The 14569-nt window shown below is 48.9% G+C and overlaps 1 protein-coding gene across 9 annotated transcripts in view; it reads left to right on the plus strand.

Moving 5' to 3' along the window:
* Positions 1 to 1306: 1306 nt before the first annotated feature.
* Positions 1307 to 14569, plus strand: part of DZIP1L (DAZ interacting zinc finger protein 1 like) — a 37652-nt gene continuing 24389 nt past the window's right edge. Inside the window, exons 1-4 of one of the 9 annotated variants that reach the window (XM_034661949.1) lie at positions 1307 to 1570; positions 4893 to 5149; positions 9684 to 10440; positions 12833 to 12917. In XM_034661949.1, coding sequence (XP_034517840.1) covers positions 9940 to 10440; positions 12833 to 12917 — 586 coding nt within the window. In that variant the 5' untranslated portion in view covers positions 1307 to 1570; positions 4893 to 5149; positions 9684 to 9939. Of the gene's footprint in view, positions 1571 to 1767; positions 2045 to 4892; positions 5150 to 7658; positions 8652 to 9683; positions 10441 to 12832; positions 12918 to 14569 lie in introns of those variants that run through there. The other 8 variants (XM_034661947.1, XM_034661951.1, XM_034661950.1 and 5 more) reach the window with 8 other exon arrangements.

The raw sequence follows: 14569 nt of genomic DNA on the forward strand, positions 1-14569 counted from the left end.
TTTGTTTCCCTTGCCACAGGAGACATATCTAGAAAAATATTGCTACAGCTGATGTCAGAGAAATTGTTGCCTGTGCTCTCTTCCAGGATGTTAACACATCTTTAACTCTAAAGCCTTGACTCTTTTCTCCCCTCTAGTAGGCGGCAGGAATTCCTGGAGTGAGAAGAGTGCCCTGGCCAAGAGGGAGGGGAGGAACAAGATTCCCCACCAGAGTAGATGGCTTACAACATCCCTACTTGATCTTGGTCCTGGCCACCCAGGTCTTTTTTTTTTTTTTCCACTTAAAAAATTGGGGTAATATATATAATAAAATTTACCATTTTAACCACTTTCAAATGCACAATTCGGTGGCATTAAGTAAATTCACATTGTTGCACAGCCAACACCACTATTCATCTTTAGAACCTTGCTGTTGCCCAGACCCAAATTCTGTACCCATTAAACAATAACTTCCTATTCCCTATACTCCCTTCACCCCGCCCCAGCCACTTTCTGGAATATCTCTACGAATATAACTATTCCAGTTACCTTGAATAAGTGGAAGCACAACGTTTCTCCCTTTGTATCTGATTTACTTCACCTGGCATAGTATTTCCCAGGTTCATTTGTATTGTGGCAATCAGTATTTCTTTATGTTTTAAGACTGAATAATAGCTCATTGTATGTATGTAGCACATTTTGTTTATCTGTTTATATGTTGATGGCTTGGGTTGTTTACACCTTTTGGTTATTGTGAATAGTGCTGTTTGAGCTTAAATATACAAATACCTGTTTTAGTCCCTGTTTCCATTTTTTTGAGTATATACCCTGAAATGGAATTGCTGGATCGTATGGTAATTTTATTTTTAGTTTTTTGAGGAATCCCCATTCTCTTTTTCACAGCAGCTGTAGAATCATTTTATATTCCCACCAGCAATGCTCAGGGGGTCCAGTTTCTCCACATCCTTCCAACACTCGTTCCCATGCACTTTTGCTTTGGCTGCCCGAAGAAGACACAGAGTGTGGCAGATTGAGACTGGAGTGGGAGGGAAGGCCTTCGAAATATCCCAGAAATCTGGGTCTCAGTAAAGCAGTGACTGGCTGGGGATCAGGGACCAGTATCAGGAGAGAAAGTTCTTCGGTCCTGCGTTTCAGAGCTGGATCCACAGCACAAGCTAGAGGGTTGGGCGTTGTGGGTTTGCTTGCCTCGAGGACTAGCTCTGCCCCTGCTCTTGCTTTCCAGCAGGCCAGCCTTTGTTGCTAGCGTGTGTGCGTGTGTGTGTGTGTGTGTGTGTGTGTGTGTGTGTGTGGATGGGAGAGCCTCTGGCTCCCTGGGCCCCTCGCGGCCGCCCTCTCAGCAAGGCCTGGGACCCGCTGTCTTGGATCCCGGATTTTCCCGACGGATTAAACGTGGCATTCCCTCCCTCCCGCCTCCGTAACAGACTTAAAAATAGCTCGTTCCGGGGGCGCTGGGGAGAGTCTCCACGCCCGTCTGGGTGAGGTGGGGCTGCGGTCCCGGGAGCCCGCGGCGTCGGAGTCCCCCGGCCTCCAGCTGCTGGCGCGAAAGGCTCGGTGGCCCGCGGGCCCGCAGGTCGGCAGCACTGGGGGTGGGGGGCGGCTCTGTCCCCGCGGGGGAGGGCGTCCGGGCTCCCGGCGCCTGGGGGTGCATCCCCGGCCCGCGTGGCGCCGGGCGTTCCGGGAACGGCCTCCGGGCAGTCGGGGCGGTGGAGCGAGCCGGGAGGCGGGGCCGGGGCCACGCTGGGGAGCCCGCGCCTCTGGACCTGTGCCGGTCCGCCGGCTCCGGCGGCCCCCAGTGAGCCGGGCCGCGTGGGAAAACTATGGGAGGAATTCGGCCCGGGGAGGGCCGCGGTGGCGGGGGGCGCCCTTCCAGTCCGAGCGGTGGGTGCGGCGGGCCGCAGGAGGTTAAACATTAGCGGCTCAGACGCCCTGTAGGGGTGCAGCCCCGGAGCTGCTGGAGCTGCACTCCGGGGCTGCCTCTAGACCGCCGCTAGACCGCCGGGCTCTGCCCTTCATCTCCAGCTCCCTCGGCCTGCTCTGGACCGAGGTACTCCCCCCCACCCCGGCCCCGGGAACCACGGGTGACTGCACCCGCAGGACTGGGCTTCCCTGGGTGGACAGACTTGGATGGCTACTTTTTGAAAAAAATAAATATAGTTTGGAGGGCTTGATGCTTTGAGTTCTGCAGGTAAAGGGGATCTTTTGGTAATGAGATGATTTAAAAACAAACACATTGGCATCTCTGTTTTGTCCCTCTTGCACTCTGGGGCTGGAGTTTAGCAGGAGGCAGCAATGGTATTTTCCTTTTGAGGTGGCTGCAGATAAAAGTGCAAGGGAGACTTGCTTTGTAGGGAACAAGGGTCTAGAAGGGGATCTGGAGAGCTTGGGCAGGGCTACCCTTCACCCAGCACTCCTTAGGGCCCAGCACATTCCTGCCCCCGCATTGTGTCTGGGAATTTAATTTCTTTCTTTCTTTCTTTCTTTCTTTCTTTCTTTCTTTCTTTCTTTCTTTCAGAGAGAGAGGGAACACAAGCAGGGGGAGTGGGAGAGGAAGAAGCAGGCTCATAGCGGAGGAGCCTGATGTGGGGCTCGATCCCATAACGCCAGGATCACGCCCTGAGCCGAAGGCAGATGCTTAACCGCTGTGCCACCCAGGCGCCCCTGGGAATTTAATTTCTTAAAAGGACTTTGAAGAGAGGCCTGTTGAGTGTGAGGTGTTCTGACTGTGGCCTCTCACACTTTCATCTGCAGACAGGGTGGGTGGTCTACCTCTGTCGGCGAGGTCCCCCATCACCTTTTCCTGGCCTCCCAGACCTGAGGACTGGTCAGTGAAAACAACCCCTCTTAGAGAAGGCTGGTCCTCCAGTCAAGTGGTTGATAAGCAATCTTTTTTTTTTTTTTTTGTTCTGTCTCTGTCAGCACCAAGGGTCTAGAGACATCTTCCTCATGTGGAAATAGTTTTGGATACTATCCAACTTGATGAAATGGTCCCAGGAAGTTATGTGCTTCAGGTTGGGAACGGAAACCTGAATTCCTTTGTGGAATTTAACTGGGTTCTGCTACAAAGCTGGAGTTTGGCCAAAAGGCTTGTGGCTCAATGGACACTGACAGGAGCAGGGAAAGGGTCAACTTCGTGGCCTGTTCTAAACCTCCTTGTGGGCCCTCTTCAGAGAGGGTGAGTCCTGGTTAGGGGGCTTAACTACCTGCGATGCCAGCTGTTGCTAGGCCATGCAGCTCTAGGGAGGGTTTTGTGGGGGTCTGATGGCTGAAGCTAGAGAAAGTCTACCAAGAAGCAATGACTCTTCCATGGGAAAGAAAATAGCAGGATATTCTAAACTCCTTTTAGATGTGAAAAGCAGTGCTGATTTTTGACAATTCTGCACCTGGGAAGGCAGGTCACATCAGTTTGTAATCTTCCCCTCTAAAATATTCCTAAGCAATGCCAGTCAAAGCCCTAGCCGTGATTTTTAGTTTAAAGAAAATTGTTTTGTGGCATAAACTTAAGAGAGATTTTTGACAAACCACGTGGCGCTGTCTTTTAAAAATACCTTCTTAGAAGGAGATCCAGGCCTCCAGTTCTGGAGTAAGTCACGGGAATAAAAAGCAGAGCATAAGGGGGGTGCCTGGGTGGCACAGCGGTTAAGCATCTGCCTTCGGCTCAGGGCATGATCCCGGCGTTATGGGATCGAGCCCCACATCAGGCTCTTCCTCTATGAGCCTGCTTCTTCCTCTCCCACTCCCCCTGCTTGTGTTCCCTCTCTCGCTGGCTGTCTCTATCTCTGTCAAATAAATAAATAAAATCNAATAAATAAATAAATAAAATCTTAAAAAAAAAGCAGAGCATAAGGAATAGAGTTAGTGATATTGTAGTAGTGACGGAAGGGGACAGATGGTGGCTATGTTTGTGGTGAACATAGCATAAAGTAGAAACTCGTCAAATCACTAAATTGTACATCTGAAACGAACATAACATTGTGTGCCAACTATACCAAAAAAAAAAAAATCCCTTCCTACAGTTATTGGGAATGGAAGCCAGCTGTAAGGGAGAGCTGTGTTCCATTTGATGGTCTGGCAGTGGGTGCAGCCCCTGTGAAGGGCAAGAAGGAGTGGAAAGGGTACACCTTCCTTTGGAAAACAACAGAATCAGAGAATAAGTTGAAGCTCTGTAATGATGGTGTTCCAGGAGAGTGCCTGAGTCACTCTGGCTCTTTTGGGCTCCCTTGCCTACGGTGTGTGCATAACCTGTTTGCAAACTGTGTGGAGGTTTCCTTGGCAGCCGCAACAATTAGCGCTAATGACAAGCCTGGGCTCCCCTGGGCAGGTACTGCTGAGAGTAGCCCTGGGAGCCAGGGCAGGCTTGTCAGTGACTGCCTGGCGGCTGCCTTGGTAGCTTGGCTCCCCTAACAGCTCCTCTTGGCTGCATTCTTGAGGAAGCAGAAGAGACAGTAAGGTGGCAGCCAGGGTGGTATATTCTAGCTGTCCATTGATATTAAAAAATCAGAATTTAAAAAGATCAGCTGTTTGGTTGATTTTGAGCAAGGTATCTTTGGCAGATTATGGGTGGGTAGGTTTCAGAAGAACCATAAATTCTCCAGGAGTTGTGTCGCCGTGGGATGACTGCCTTGTGAGGTGGTGAACACCCCATCACTGGGGGTGTGCAAAGCAAGGGTGGTAGATGGGCTTTCTTTCTTGGCTGTGGGATTGCTCCAGGTAGAAACCATCTCATCAGAAATGAAGCAAGTTTGGAATACTAGCATAAATATCATTCTTCTAGGTCCCACTAGTTCATGACATCGGTCTAGGATTGGGAAGCTTCCTGGGACCCCATCAAAACATGCAGAGATGGTTAACACAGCTTTGGATTTCCTAATGCTGCCTTGTGTTTCTATTCCCAGATGTGGGGAAGGCAGTCTGCCGATGCCTGGAGAGAGCACAGTGTGACTTCCCTTTGGGGTGTGTGGTTTCCAGGTAACCTGCAGCACTCTCCCTGGGCTTTGTCTCCTGCCATCCTAACCTGGACGCCAGCTGTGGAGTTGAGTCCTGTTCAGCTAAGCTCTGCGGAGATACAGAGAAAATTTTAGGCCCCTGGCACTGATCCTGTTGTGATTTGCCGTAAAGTTTCTATTCTTGCAGTTTGGTCAAGAAATCTCAGGTACTGTCTTTTCCATGGTGGGAAGTAATTTCTGTGTCATTGTCATCATCATTGGGAGGTAGTCGGGCAAAATTCAAAAGCTCTGGAGTTAAGACAGAGCCTGACTTGAATCTTGGCTTCATTACCTAGTAGCTGAGGGTGGGTCTCTTAGCTTTTCTGAGCCTCAGTTTCTACGTTTGTCAGATGAGGCAAATCATAGCTACAGATAAGGTTGTATGGTGGCTAGAAATAGTACTTTTATTTATTTATTTATTTATTATTTTTTTTATTTTTTAAAGATTTTTTATTTATTTATTCGACAGAGAGAGAGATAGCCAGCGAGAGAAGGAACACAAGCAGGGGGAGTGGGAGAGGAAGAAGCAGGCTCATAGCAGAGGAGCCTGATGTGGGGCTCGATCCCAGATCACTGGGATCACGCCCTGAGCTGAAGGCAGACGCTTAACCGCTGTGCCACCCAGGCGCCCCTATTTATTTATTTTTTAAAAAGATTTTATTTATTTATTTGATGGACAGAGAGATAGCCAGCGAGAGAGGGAACACAAGCAGGGGGAGTGGGAGAGGAAGAAGCAGGCTCCCAGCGGAGGAGCCCGATGCAGGGCTTGATCCCAGGACCCCGGGATCACACCCTGAGCCGAAGGCAGATCCTTAACGACTGAGCCACCCAGGCGCCCCTAGAAATAGTACTTTTAAAGGCCGGCACGGTGCCTGGCACACAGACTTAATCAGTGATGGCTGCTAGCATAATCTTCAAATTTCCCCAGTTCTGCTCGCCTTTGGATGCCAGAGCCCTAAGACTTCTGAGAACCCGGGGGTTCTCCTGGAAGACAAAAGTTACACTTTTGGGGTTCAGGAAGACTGCATGAACTCAGATCCCTAATTTAGAATTCTGTATAACTGGGAGTGGGGCTGCGGTCCTTAGTGTTTACCGTGTGCTCAGAGTGTAAGTGTGAGGGTTTCAGGGCTGCAGCCATATCTTGATAGTCAATGTGGGCTCTGGGGCTTCTCGCTGATGAGTCTGAGACCACCCACAAGGGCTCTGGCACTCTTGGCTTTCATTAGCGGCCAGTGGGATCAAGCTGTGGACACTCATGGTAACAAATCCAGCATTTTAGTAAGTCTGAATGGCATTCCTCTCCAGTGGGTCCGAATTAAGGACTCTTAACTCCATTCTTACTCTTTATCCTAATTCTTGCTGGTTGATAGGCTCATTTCTCCAAATCCCCAAGAATATAGACTTTTGAGGCAGATATTCTATGATTTTGATAATTCTGCTCAGGTCAATAGCAATCTGGGCTGCAAGTAATACGCTAGGGGCTAGAATACAACAGATATGAATAAGCCATGGTCTCAGCCCTTGCAGAACTTATAGCTGAGGGACTTGAGGAGAAAGGAGACCTGATTGTCCTGGTATGGCCTCTCCTTGGTACACACACTGTGCCCTGTCCCAGCTCCGAACCTGGCGCATACCACTCTTTATGGTCATTTATGGTCTATTTTTCTGTCTTTCTGGAGAAGTCTGGAGCCAAACACCATCATTTACTACTAGGTGTTTGATTGTGGGAAGTCGTTTGTCCTCTTGGGTCACCTCTAAGTTTCTTCATCTGTGTACTTGGCTGTAGTGAGAACTAAGTGGGGTAGTGCATGGAAAGCCTTGTAATTGTGTGTGCAGAACTGTTAACTAGTTTTATTAACGATGGCAGGGACCGTTGCCTGGGTCACCATCAGTTCTGAGTGCCAGTCATGGTGCCTGGCACTTAGTAGGGGCTCAGCAGTCATTTGTTGACGGGATGAATAAATGAATAAATGAATAAATGACGGCATATCCACACCGATAGAGACCAGAGTGCGGCGAGGCGCCCAAAGGAGTGTATACCTGTGCTCCAGAGGGGGCAGGGCACTTTGACTGTGGGCCTGGGCGGGATTTATGGTGGCTGTCATGTGTGAGCAAGACCTTGAAGCAGGCACTCATTCACCTGCAGTAGGAGCAGGGGGAGGTGGTGGAGGTCCATCTGTACCGACGGGCAGCATGGGATAGTGGCTAAGAGCTCAGACTCCATCAGCAGGCGGTGTGGGTTTGGATCTTGCCTCCTGCACCTGGGGCAGGCTTCTTTTTTCTTTGTGGTTTGGATAATATTAGTACCTCCTTGAGGGATTGTTCTGAGGATTACATGAATTATTCTTCACAAAGCACTTAAAAATAGTGCCCATAAATAAATCGCGTGAATGTGGGGACAGCAAGTCATATTATAAGTGGGAGATGCAGCTAGAAAGGTAGTTTGAAAAGAGTTCATAAAGGTGTTTGAATATCGTTTTGGTGAATTTGGAATTAGCCAATGAGGAACACAGAAAATCCATTCCCATGTGGCTGAGGCCCAGGGGTGGCTGCCCCTTCCTTTGTTTTGTTTTGTTTTGGTTTGGTTTGGTTTGGTTTTTAAGGTTTATTTATTTATTTTGGGGGGCAGAGCAAGTGCCTGTGCACCAGTTGGGGGAGGGGCAGAGGGAGAGAATCTCAAGCAGGTTCCCTGCTGAGTGCGGAGCAGACCCAGGGCTCCATTCTAGGACCCATGAGATCATGACCTGAGCCAAAACCAAGAGTCAGTCTCTCAACCAACTGTGCCCCCCAGATGCCGCAAGGTGGCTGCCCCTTCTAAACAGGGCAGGCAGTCTCCGTTTTGCCACAATCCCCAACACTCCCGGCTACAGTGGTTCTGAATCAATAAATCCGGAGACGTGCATCTCTACCGAGTTCCCAGCTGAGGCTGATGCTCTGATGCTGCTGGTCAGGGACCACACTTTGAGAACCTCTGCCTAATTGTATCTTGGGCACAAAAGAAGGGAATCAGTTGCCCTTTCTCATCAAGCTCATACTCTGATTTTTCTTATACCTGGCACATTTCCTGCATTTAATGCTACCTTCCTGGCCCTGGGGGAATTTGGATTTGCAATTTCTGGTATAATCAGTATCGGAAGGCTGGATCTAAAGGTCCCAAGAGAGATGGGCCAGCGAGAAATCAATTTGGGAGTGACTGAGGCTCAGCCTAAAGCAGGCCTTCGGTCGCTGAAGCTGTGGGTGTGTGTGAGCTCACCGTCAGGGAGAGTGTGCAGGGAGAGATGGGACATGAATGAACAACAGAACATCACGGGGGCACTGCCCACATCCCATCTTCCCCCCGTGTTAAAGAAAGGGTAAAAGGATAGCAACCATTCAAGAAAGAGGCTGGAAGGAACTTTCAAAAAGGTGGGGGGAAGCTGAGAGTTGCCGACGGGGCGTTCTTAGCCTTAATATTAGAGAGAGGATTGTGGGCACACATCGGAGGCCCTAGCTTAAATAGTTAAACAGCAAGTTGTAGGTGAGCGCCCGGTCTGGGGAGGACAGGAAGCAGGTGTCCTGTTACCCTTGCCCACAGCATGCCAGGTAACCTGCTGTTGCTCCAAGGCATAGCTTGTTGTGGCAATCGTCTCCGAGGCTCAGTGAGTCGGTTGCAGCTTGGAGCTGAGCATGGTAAGTGTCATGTGTCCCGTCTCCTTTTTTTGTTTGTTTGCTTAAATAACATAACGCATTAAGTAGAAATGGGCTGATCTTGTCATGGCCATGATGGGGGTGCAGGTGGCTGGTTGCTTTTGGTTTTGGAAACTGTTTGGGGGAAAAGTATCTGAGAAAGGGAAGCATGGGAGCTGAAATGGAAAAGTTGGGTCACTGGCAGCCTGCAGGCTGTCTTCCAGGCCAGGCTAAACAGTGTGGACATGGTACTGTGGCAACAAGGGGGGCCACGCTGAGCTCCTGGGTGGAGGGTGTGTGTGTGGTTCATTTACGTCGGTAGCTCCAGCGCCTGGCATGGGGCCTGGTCCAAGTGGGCATGCTGTAAACGAGGGGGCAGTGGGTGAATGAATGAGGGGGTTTGAGGGATAAGGGGCCATGATCTGATCAAAGCAAGGTTTTAGGACAAGTAGCCTCAAGAATCCATGTTCAGAGCCCACAAGCTTTGGAGCCAGATGTGCCTCCAACTGTGCTTCAACTATGGCCTTCCGGTCTGGGGCAAGACTCTTAACTCCTCCAGACACCTGTTTCCTCTTCTGTAAGATGGGAATAGCGATTGCGGCTTGGGGTTTGCGCGCAGAGTCTGTGTTTGGCATAGAGGCGGGCACTCCCCGCACTGCGGCTGATACTGTTACTGGGCGCCTTGGCCTGGCCCCTCCTCCGGCCCTCAGTACCCTGTGGGCAGGTAGGGCAGGCCTATCCCTGTCTTTCTCAGGTGAAGGCTCAGGGAGGTCGGGGACAAAGACCTCTGGCAGGAACTCTTGCCGTGGACTTGGGTGTGTGGCGCAGTGGAGGGGGGAGTTCACTTGTCTCATTCCTAGCAGGAGGACCTCCTATGTGCCAGGTGCTAGGCTGGGTGCTTCACTTGCCTCATTCCTAACCACAAGCCTGAAAAGTAGGCTCTGTGATCCCCAGTATACACGGAAGGCTTAAGGATGTGAAGGAGCTTGCCCGAGGCTGCGATCTGAATCCACACCTGTGTGATTGTGATTACAGAGCCCACACCGTTGCCTTCTGCAGCTGTCACCCTGTCACCCTGTCAGTGCATCCCAGGCGCACTCCAGCGGCTGCACAGCTCCCTCCCCTCACCCTCCCGCTGTGGGCTGCCCAGTGTACAGTATGTGCAGCCAGATGCATCTTGCTGAACTCAGACACTCTCCTTATTTCCCAGGCCCTGTCTCAGCTCCTGTGCCTGCTGCCGTGGCCTTGGTGGCGCCCTCCCTCGGTGGTCAGCCCAGGGCTTCCTCAGCCCATGCAGTCCCCGGCTACCCCTGCTGAAGGCCTCAGTGGCGCCCTCTTTGGGGCCTACCCACTCCCTACCTTCAAGTTCCAGCCTCGCTCCGAGAGCGTGGACTGGAGGCGCATTAGTGCCCTGGACATGGACCGCGTGGCACGGGAGCTGGACGTGGCCACCCTGCAGGAGAACATCGCTGGGGTCACCTTCTGCAACTTGGACCGGGAGGTGTGCAGCCGCTGTGGGCAGCCTGTGGACCCGGTCCTGCTCAAGGTGCTGCGCTTGGCCCAGCTCATCATCGAGTACCTGCTGCACTGCCAGGATTGCTTGAGTGCCAGCGTCGCCCAGCTGGAGGCACGGCTTCAGGCCAGCCTGGGCCAGCAGCAGCGTGGCCAGCAGGAGCTGGGTCGCCAGGCTGACGAGCTCAAGGGCGTGAGAGAGGAGAGCCGCAGGCGTCGCAAGATGATCAGCACCTTGCAGCAGCTGCTCCTGCAGACGGGGGCCCACAGCTACCATGCGGTGAGGAATCAGTGTGGGGCAGGGGAGGGGAGGGATGTGAGCTGTCACCGGGCCACATGGGGGACACCACCATCCTGGGCCCTGGGGTTGCTGTGGGCCACGCTTACTGGGGCGAGGAGCCGATGTTAGAGACGTCTCATCAAGTTCTCCAGCGTGTGTGTGTGTGTGTGTGTGTGTGTGTGTGTGTGTGTGTGGCAAGTGCATATCTGAAGGATGTGTGTGCATACATGAGTGCATGTGTGTGTGTGTTTGTGGAGGGGTGCATGTCTAGCGTGTGCAGGTGTGAATGTGTGGGGGATGTGCATGTTAAAGGACAGTGCGAATATGCGTGTCTACCATGTGAATGTTTGGAGCACACATCTGTGTGTGATATGTGTATGTATGTATGTGGAGTGTGTGGTGTGTAATGTGTGCTTGTGTGTGAAGTGTGCACCTAAAGATATATTGCGTGTGTGTGTGTGTGTGTGAGTGAATGAAGGATATATATGTGTGTAAGGGTGAGTGTGTATGTTCGAAGGGTTTGTGTGTGCATGTAACAGTGTGATGTAAAAAGGAGTGTGTAAGAGGTGCGTGTGTGTGTGTGTGTGTGTGTAGAATCAGTCTGTAGTAAGAGACTGGTACTGCCAGGCCCATTCCCAAAAAGTGACTCCATCATTCAACCAGGTGACAGTTCATTACCCAGCGCAGCATTTGAACATTCTCATCTGCATGGCAAGTGCGGCCTTGGGACCGTTGCACTTTCACGAATTGTCGTGGTGGCCAGACCCTGGGCCAGGCTCTGAGGAGGCAGGCACAAGTCATGCTGGCTCAGGTGTTCCAGAAATTCATAGTTTGGGGGTGGATGGGACAGAAGGAATCATATGATACAATGTTAATGGATCCAATGGTAATTGATACAATGTTAATTATGAAAAAAGGGTCAGAACTCTTTCAGTAGTAAATGCCAGAGCCCCAGTTTAACTTGGCTTAGGCCAATAAGGAATTTATTGGTTCCTTTAACTGAAAAATCTGAAGCTCTGGTGGGCCTCAGGTGTGGCTTGTCCCTGGAATCAGGTGATGGGCACCGGAATTTAGTTTGTCTGTCTGTAGCTGTTGGCAACTCCTCTTCAGGGTGGATTCTATTCTCAGAAAGATTCTGTCTGTGTGGTAGCAAGTTGGGCCACCAGTGCCAGTATCTGATTTTCCTAGGTTCAAGGCTGGCATGATAGAGGGCCTACTTTGGTCCCAGAAACCTGGTCAGTTTTTCACCATGTCCTGTTGTTGGCTGTTTTTGGATCTCCTACCCATGTGGGAGCCGCTCACGGGTCTCCGGGAATTCAGGGTTGTGACTGGCTTTGGTCTAGGTCACATGTCACACTGTGGAGCTGGGGATGGACTGAAGCCCATGGATGGAGAGTAAGGGGCAGGGTAATTCCCCAGAAGAAAACTGGGGTTCTGTTGTCAGAGGAAGAAGGAGCTGCTACTGTACGGTTTTAACTCTTTAATGATACCTTCTAGAAGTTGCATATGTCACTTCTGCTTACATCTCATTGGCCAGAATTTAGTCACATGGCCACACCTGGCAAGGGAGCCTGGAACATAAAGTGTTTATTCTCATTAACCTCATGACTAGCTAAAAATCAGGGTTTCTATTACCGAGGGAAGAGAGAAAATGGGTCTTGGGGGGCAACTGGAAATTTCTGTCACATTTGTGTAAAGATAGCAAATAATCTGTCCTCTTAGTCTGATTGAGTAGGATTGGCAGCCTGCAAAGTTGTGTTAGAAAAATTTTGAACTTTTACAGTAAAAAGATGACATGATAGATTGGTAATGTCTGAAATGCTTGAGGAGAGTGAAGCGGAATTAGAGATACTATTGTTTTCTACTCTCTGCTCTGGTGGTTCTCAACCCTGGGGTGGGACCTGGGCAGTGGCTTTTTAAAAAAATTTTTTTACTTTGTATTGTGAAAATTTTTAAATGTGTACAAAAGAGAGTAGTGTAATGAACCTTCATCTGTACACTACCAGCCCAATCATTATCAACTCATGTAAAATGTGTTTGCATATGTTCCCCTACCCACTTGCCCACACCCCTGCATCACTTTGAAGTGTGTTAGGCGTATGGTGTTATCTATAACTATTTCAATACGTATTTCTAAAAGGCAGGGACTCTCACTTTTAAACAAACACAAGACCATCAGCATGCCTTGAAAACCCAACAAAAATTCCGTAGTATCCTCAAATACCTAGTCAGTGCTCACAGCTCCCCAGGGCGCTGGCAGTGTTCAGATCAAATTCTTCGTTTTTGAACCAGCCCCAGGAGCCCAAGGAAATGGGAATTTTGATATTGGGAGAACCCCAGGTCGACCCAGATGATTTAATTCTGCGCTTACCACTGTTTCCGTTCTGTGCAGTGCCACCTGTGTGACAAGACATTCATGAATGCCACCTTCCTCCGGGGCCACATCCAGCGCAGGCACGCGGGTGCGGCAGAAGGCGGTGAGTCCAGGTGGTCCTCCTGGGACTGTGGAAGAGTCTGGGTTGGTCTTCAGTGGGTGTGGGGCACGTAGCCCATCACAGCTGCCCTCAGACCTCATCATCTAGTAAAGGAGGGGATGATCCCACCATCCACGATGGGGGGATCCATCCCATGTGGGGCTGGGAGGGTTTCTGACCATGTAGAGAAAAAGGGGGTCAGGTAAGTTCCAGGGTTAGCTTTATCCCTTTCTATTATGACACAGTCAATACATCCACTCTGAGTCTCAGTGGTCTTTGCTGTGAATGGGGCAGGCAGATGGGGTGAGTTTGAAGGGTCCTTACCTTCCAGCCTTCTATGAATCTGCTATTCTCTGATGCTAACTATGAATGTGTTTAAACGGGGTTAATGAGCAGTTAGACCACTTCTTTGACTTTTTGTATGTACATGAGCTAATTATGACTTAACCACTTTAATTTTACTATTTCAAATTCCAAAACAAGTAGCAAGGCTCTAGGTTTCCCCATAAAGAGATTTGCATACCTTATATCCACATTTGTGGTTCCCTAAGAAATAGCTGTGAACGCTTAAAAATAGGTATAAAAATATAAATCATATAAATATAAAAATCCCATTAAATAAAACCTTTTCCTTATTTTCTTCATTTTAATTTCCTTTTCAAAGAGCAGACTTAGAGATTTAAAACAGCACCATTTACCTAGTTATTATGCATTTATTATCTATCTAACTCTTCTTGGTGCTGCATTGGAGGCTGCTAAAGAAAAACAGGTTTTTTACTTCTTAAATGAATTTTTCTGATAAAAAGATGTGTCTTTGAAGAGATATTTGTATACTGATGTTCATAGCAGCAATATTTACGGTAACTAAGATGTGGAAGCACCCAAATGTCTGTAGACAAATGAATAGATAACATGTGGTATGTACATGCAAGGGAATAGAATTCAGCCTTAAAAAGAAAAGGAATTCTATAACATGTTACAACATGAATGAACCTTGAGGATATTACGGTAAGTGAAGTCAATCAGTCTCAAAAGGACTAATACTGTATGATTCCAATTATATGAGGCACCTAGAGTAGTTGAATTCATAGAAACAGGAAGTAGAGTGGTGGTTGCAGGGGGCTGGGGGAGGGGGTCCATGGGGAGTTATTTAAAGCATACGGAGTTTTTGTTTTATAAGAAGAGAAGAGTATGGAAGTGGATGGTGGTGATGGTTGCACAACATTATGAATTATGAATGTATTTAATACCATCGAGCTGTACATTTAAAAATGGTGAAGATGTCACATTTTTATGTTATGTGTATTTCACCACAATAGAAAAATTGGAAACAATGCCTTTGACCTGGAAAATTTAGATACAGAAAGGTAGAAAAGAGAAAATAAAAACCATTGACAATATCACCTAGTTAATATTTTGGTGTGTTCTCTCTTATTATTTTTCTGTGTATGTGTATAACCCTATATTATGCAGTTTTGACTGTTCCTTATCTTCAATTAAGAATATATCACATTTCCAATGTCATTCAGTCGTCTTGGAAAACATGATTTTTAATGGCTGAATAGTACCCCATCCTGTGGCTATCATTAATTTATTTCACAATTATATTACTTCATACTTTATCTGGGTTACTCGTAAATATCCCTATTGTAAAT

This window comes from Ailuropoda melanoleuca, chromosome 6, assembly GCF_002007445.2.
Source record: "Ailuropoda melanoleuca isolate Jingjing chromosome 6, ASM200744v2, whole genome shotgun sequence".
Taxonomy (NCBI): Eukaryota; Metazoa; Chordata; class Mammalia; order Carnivora; family Ursidae; genus Ailuropoda; species Ailuropoda melanoleuca.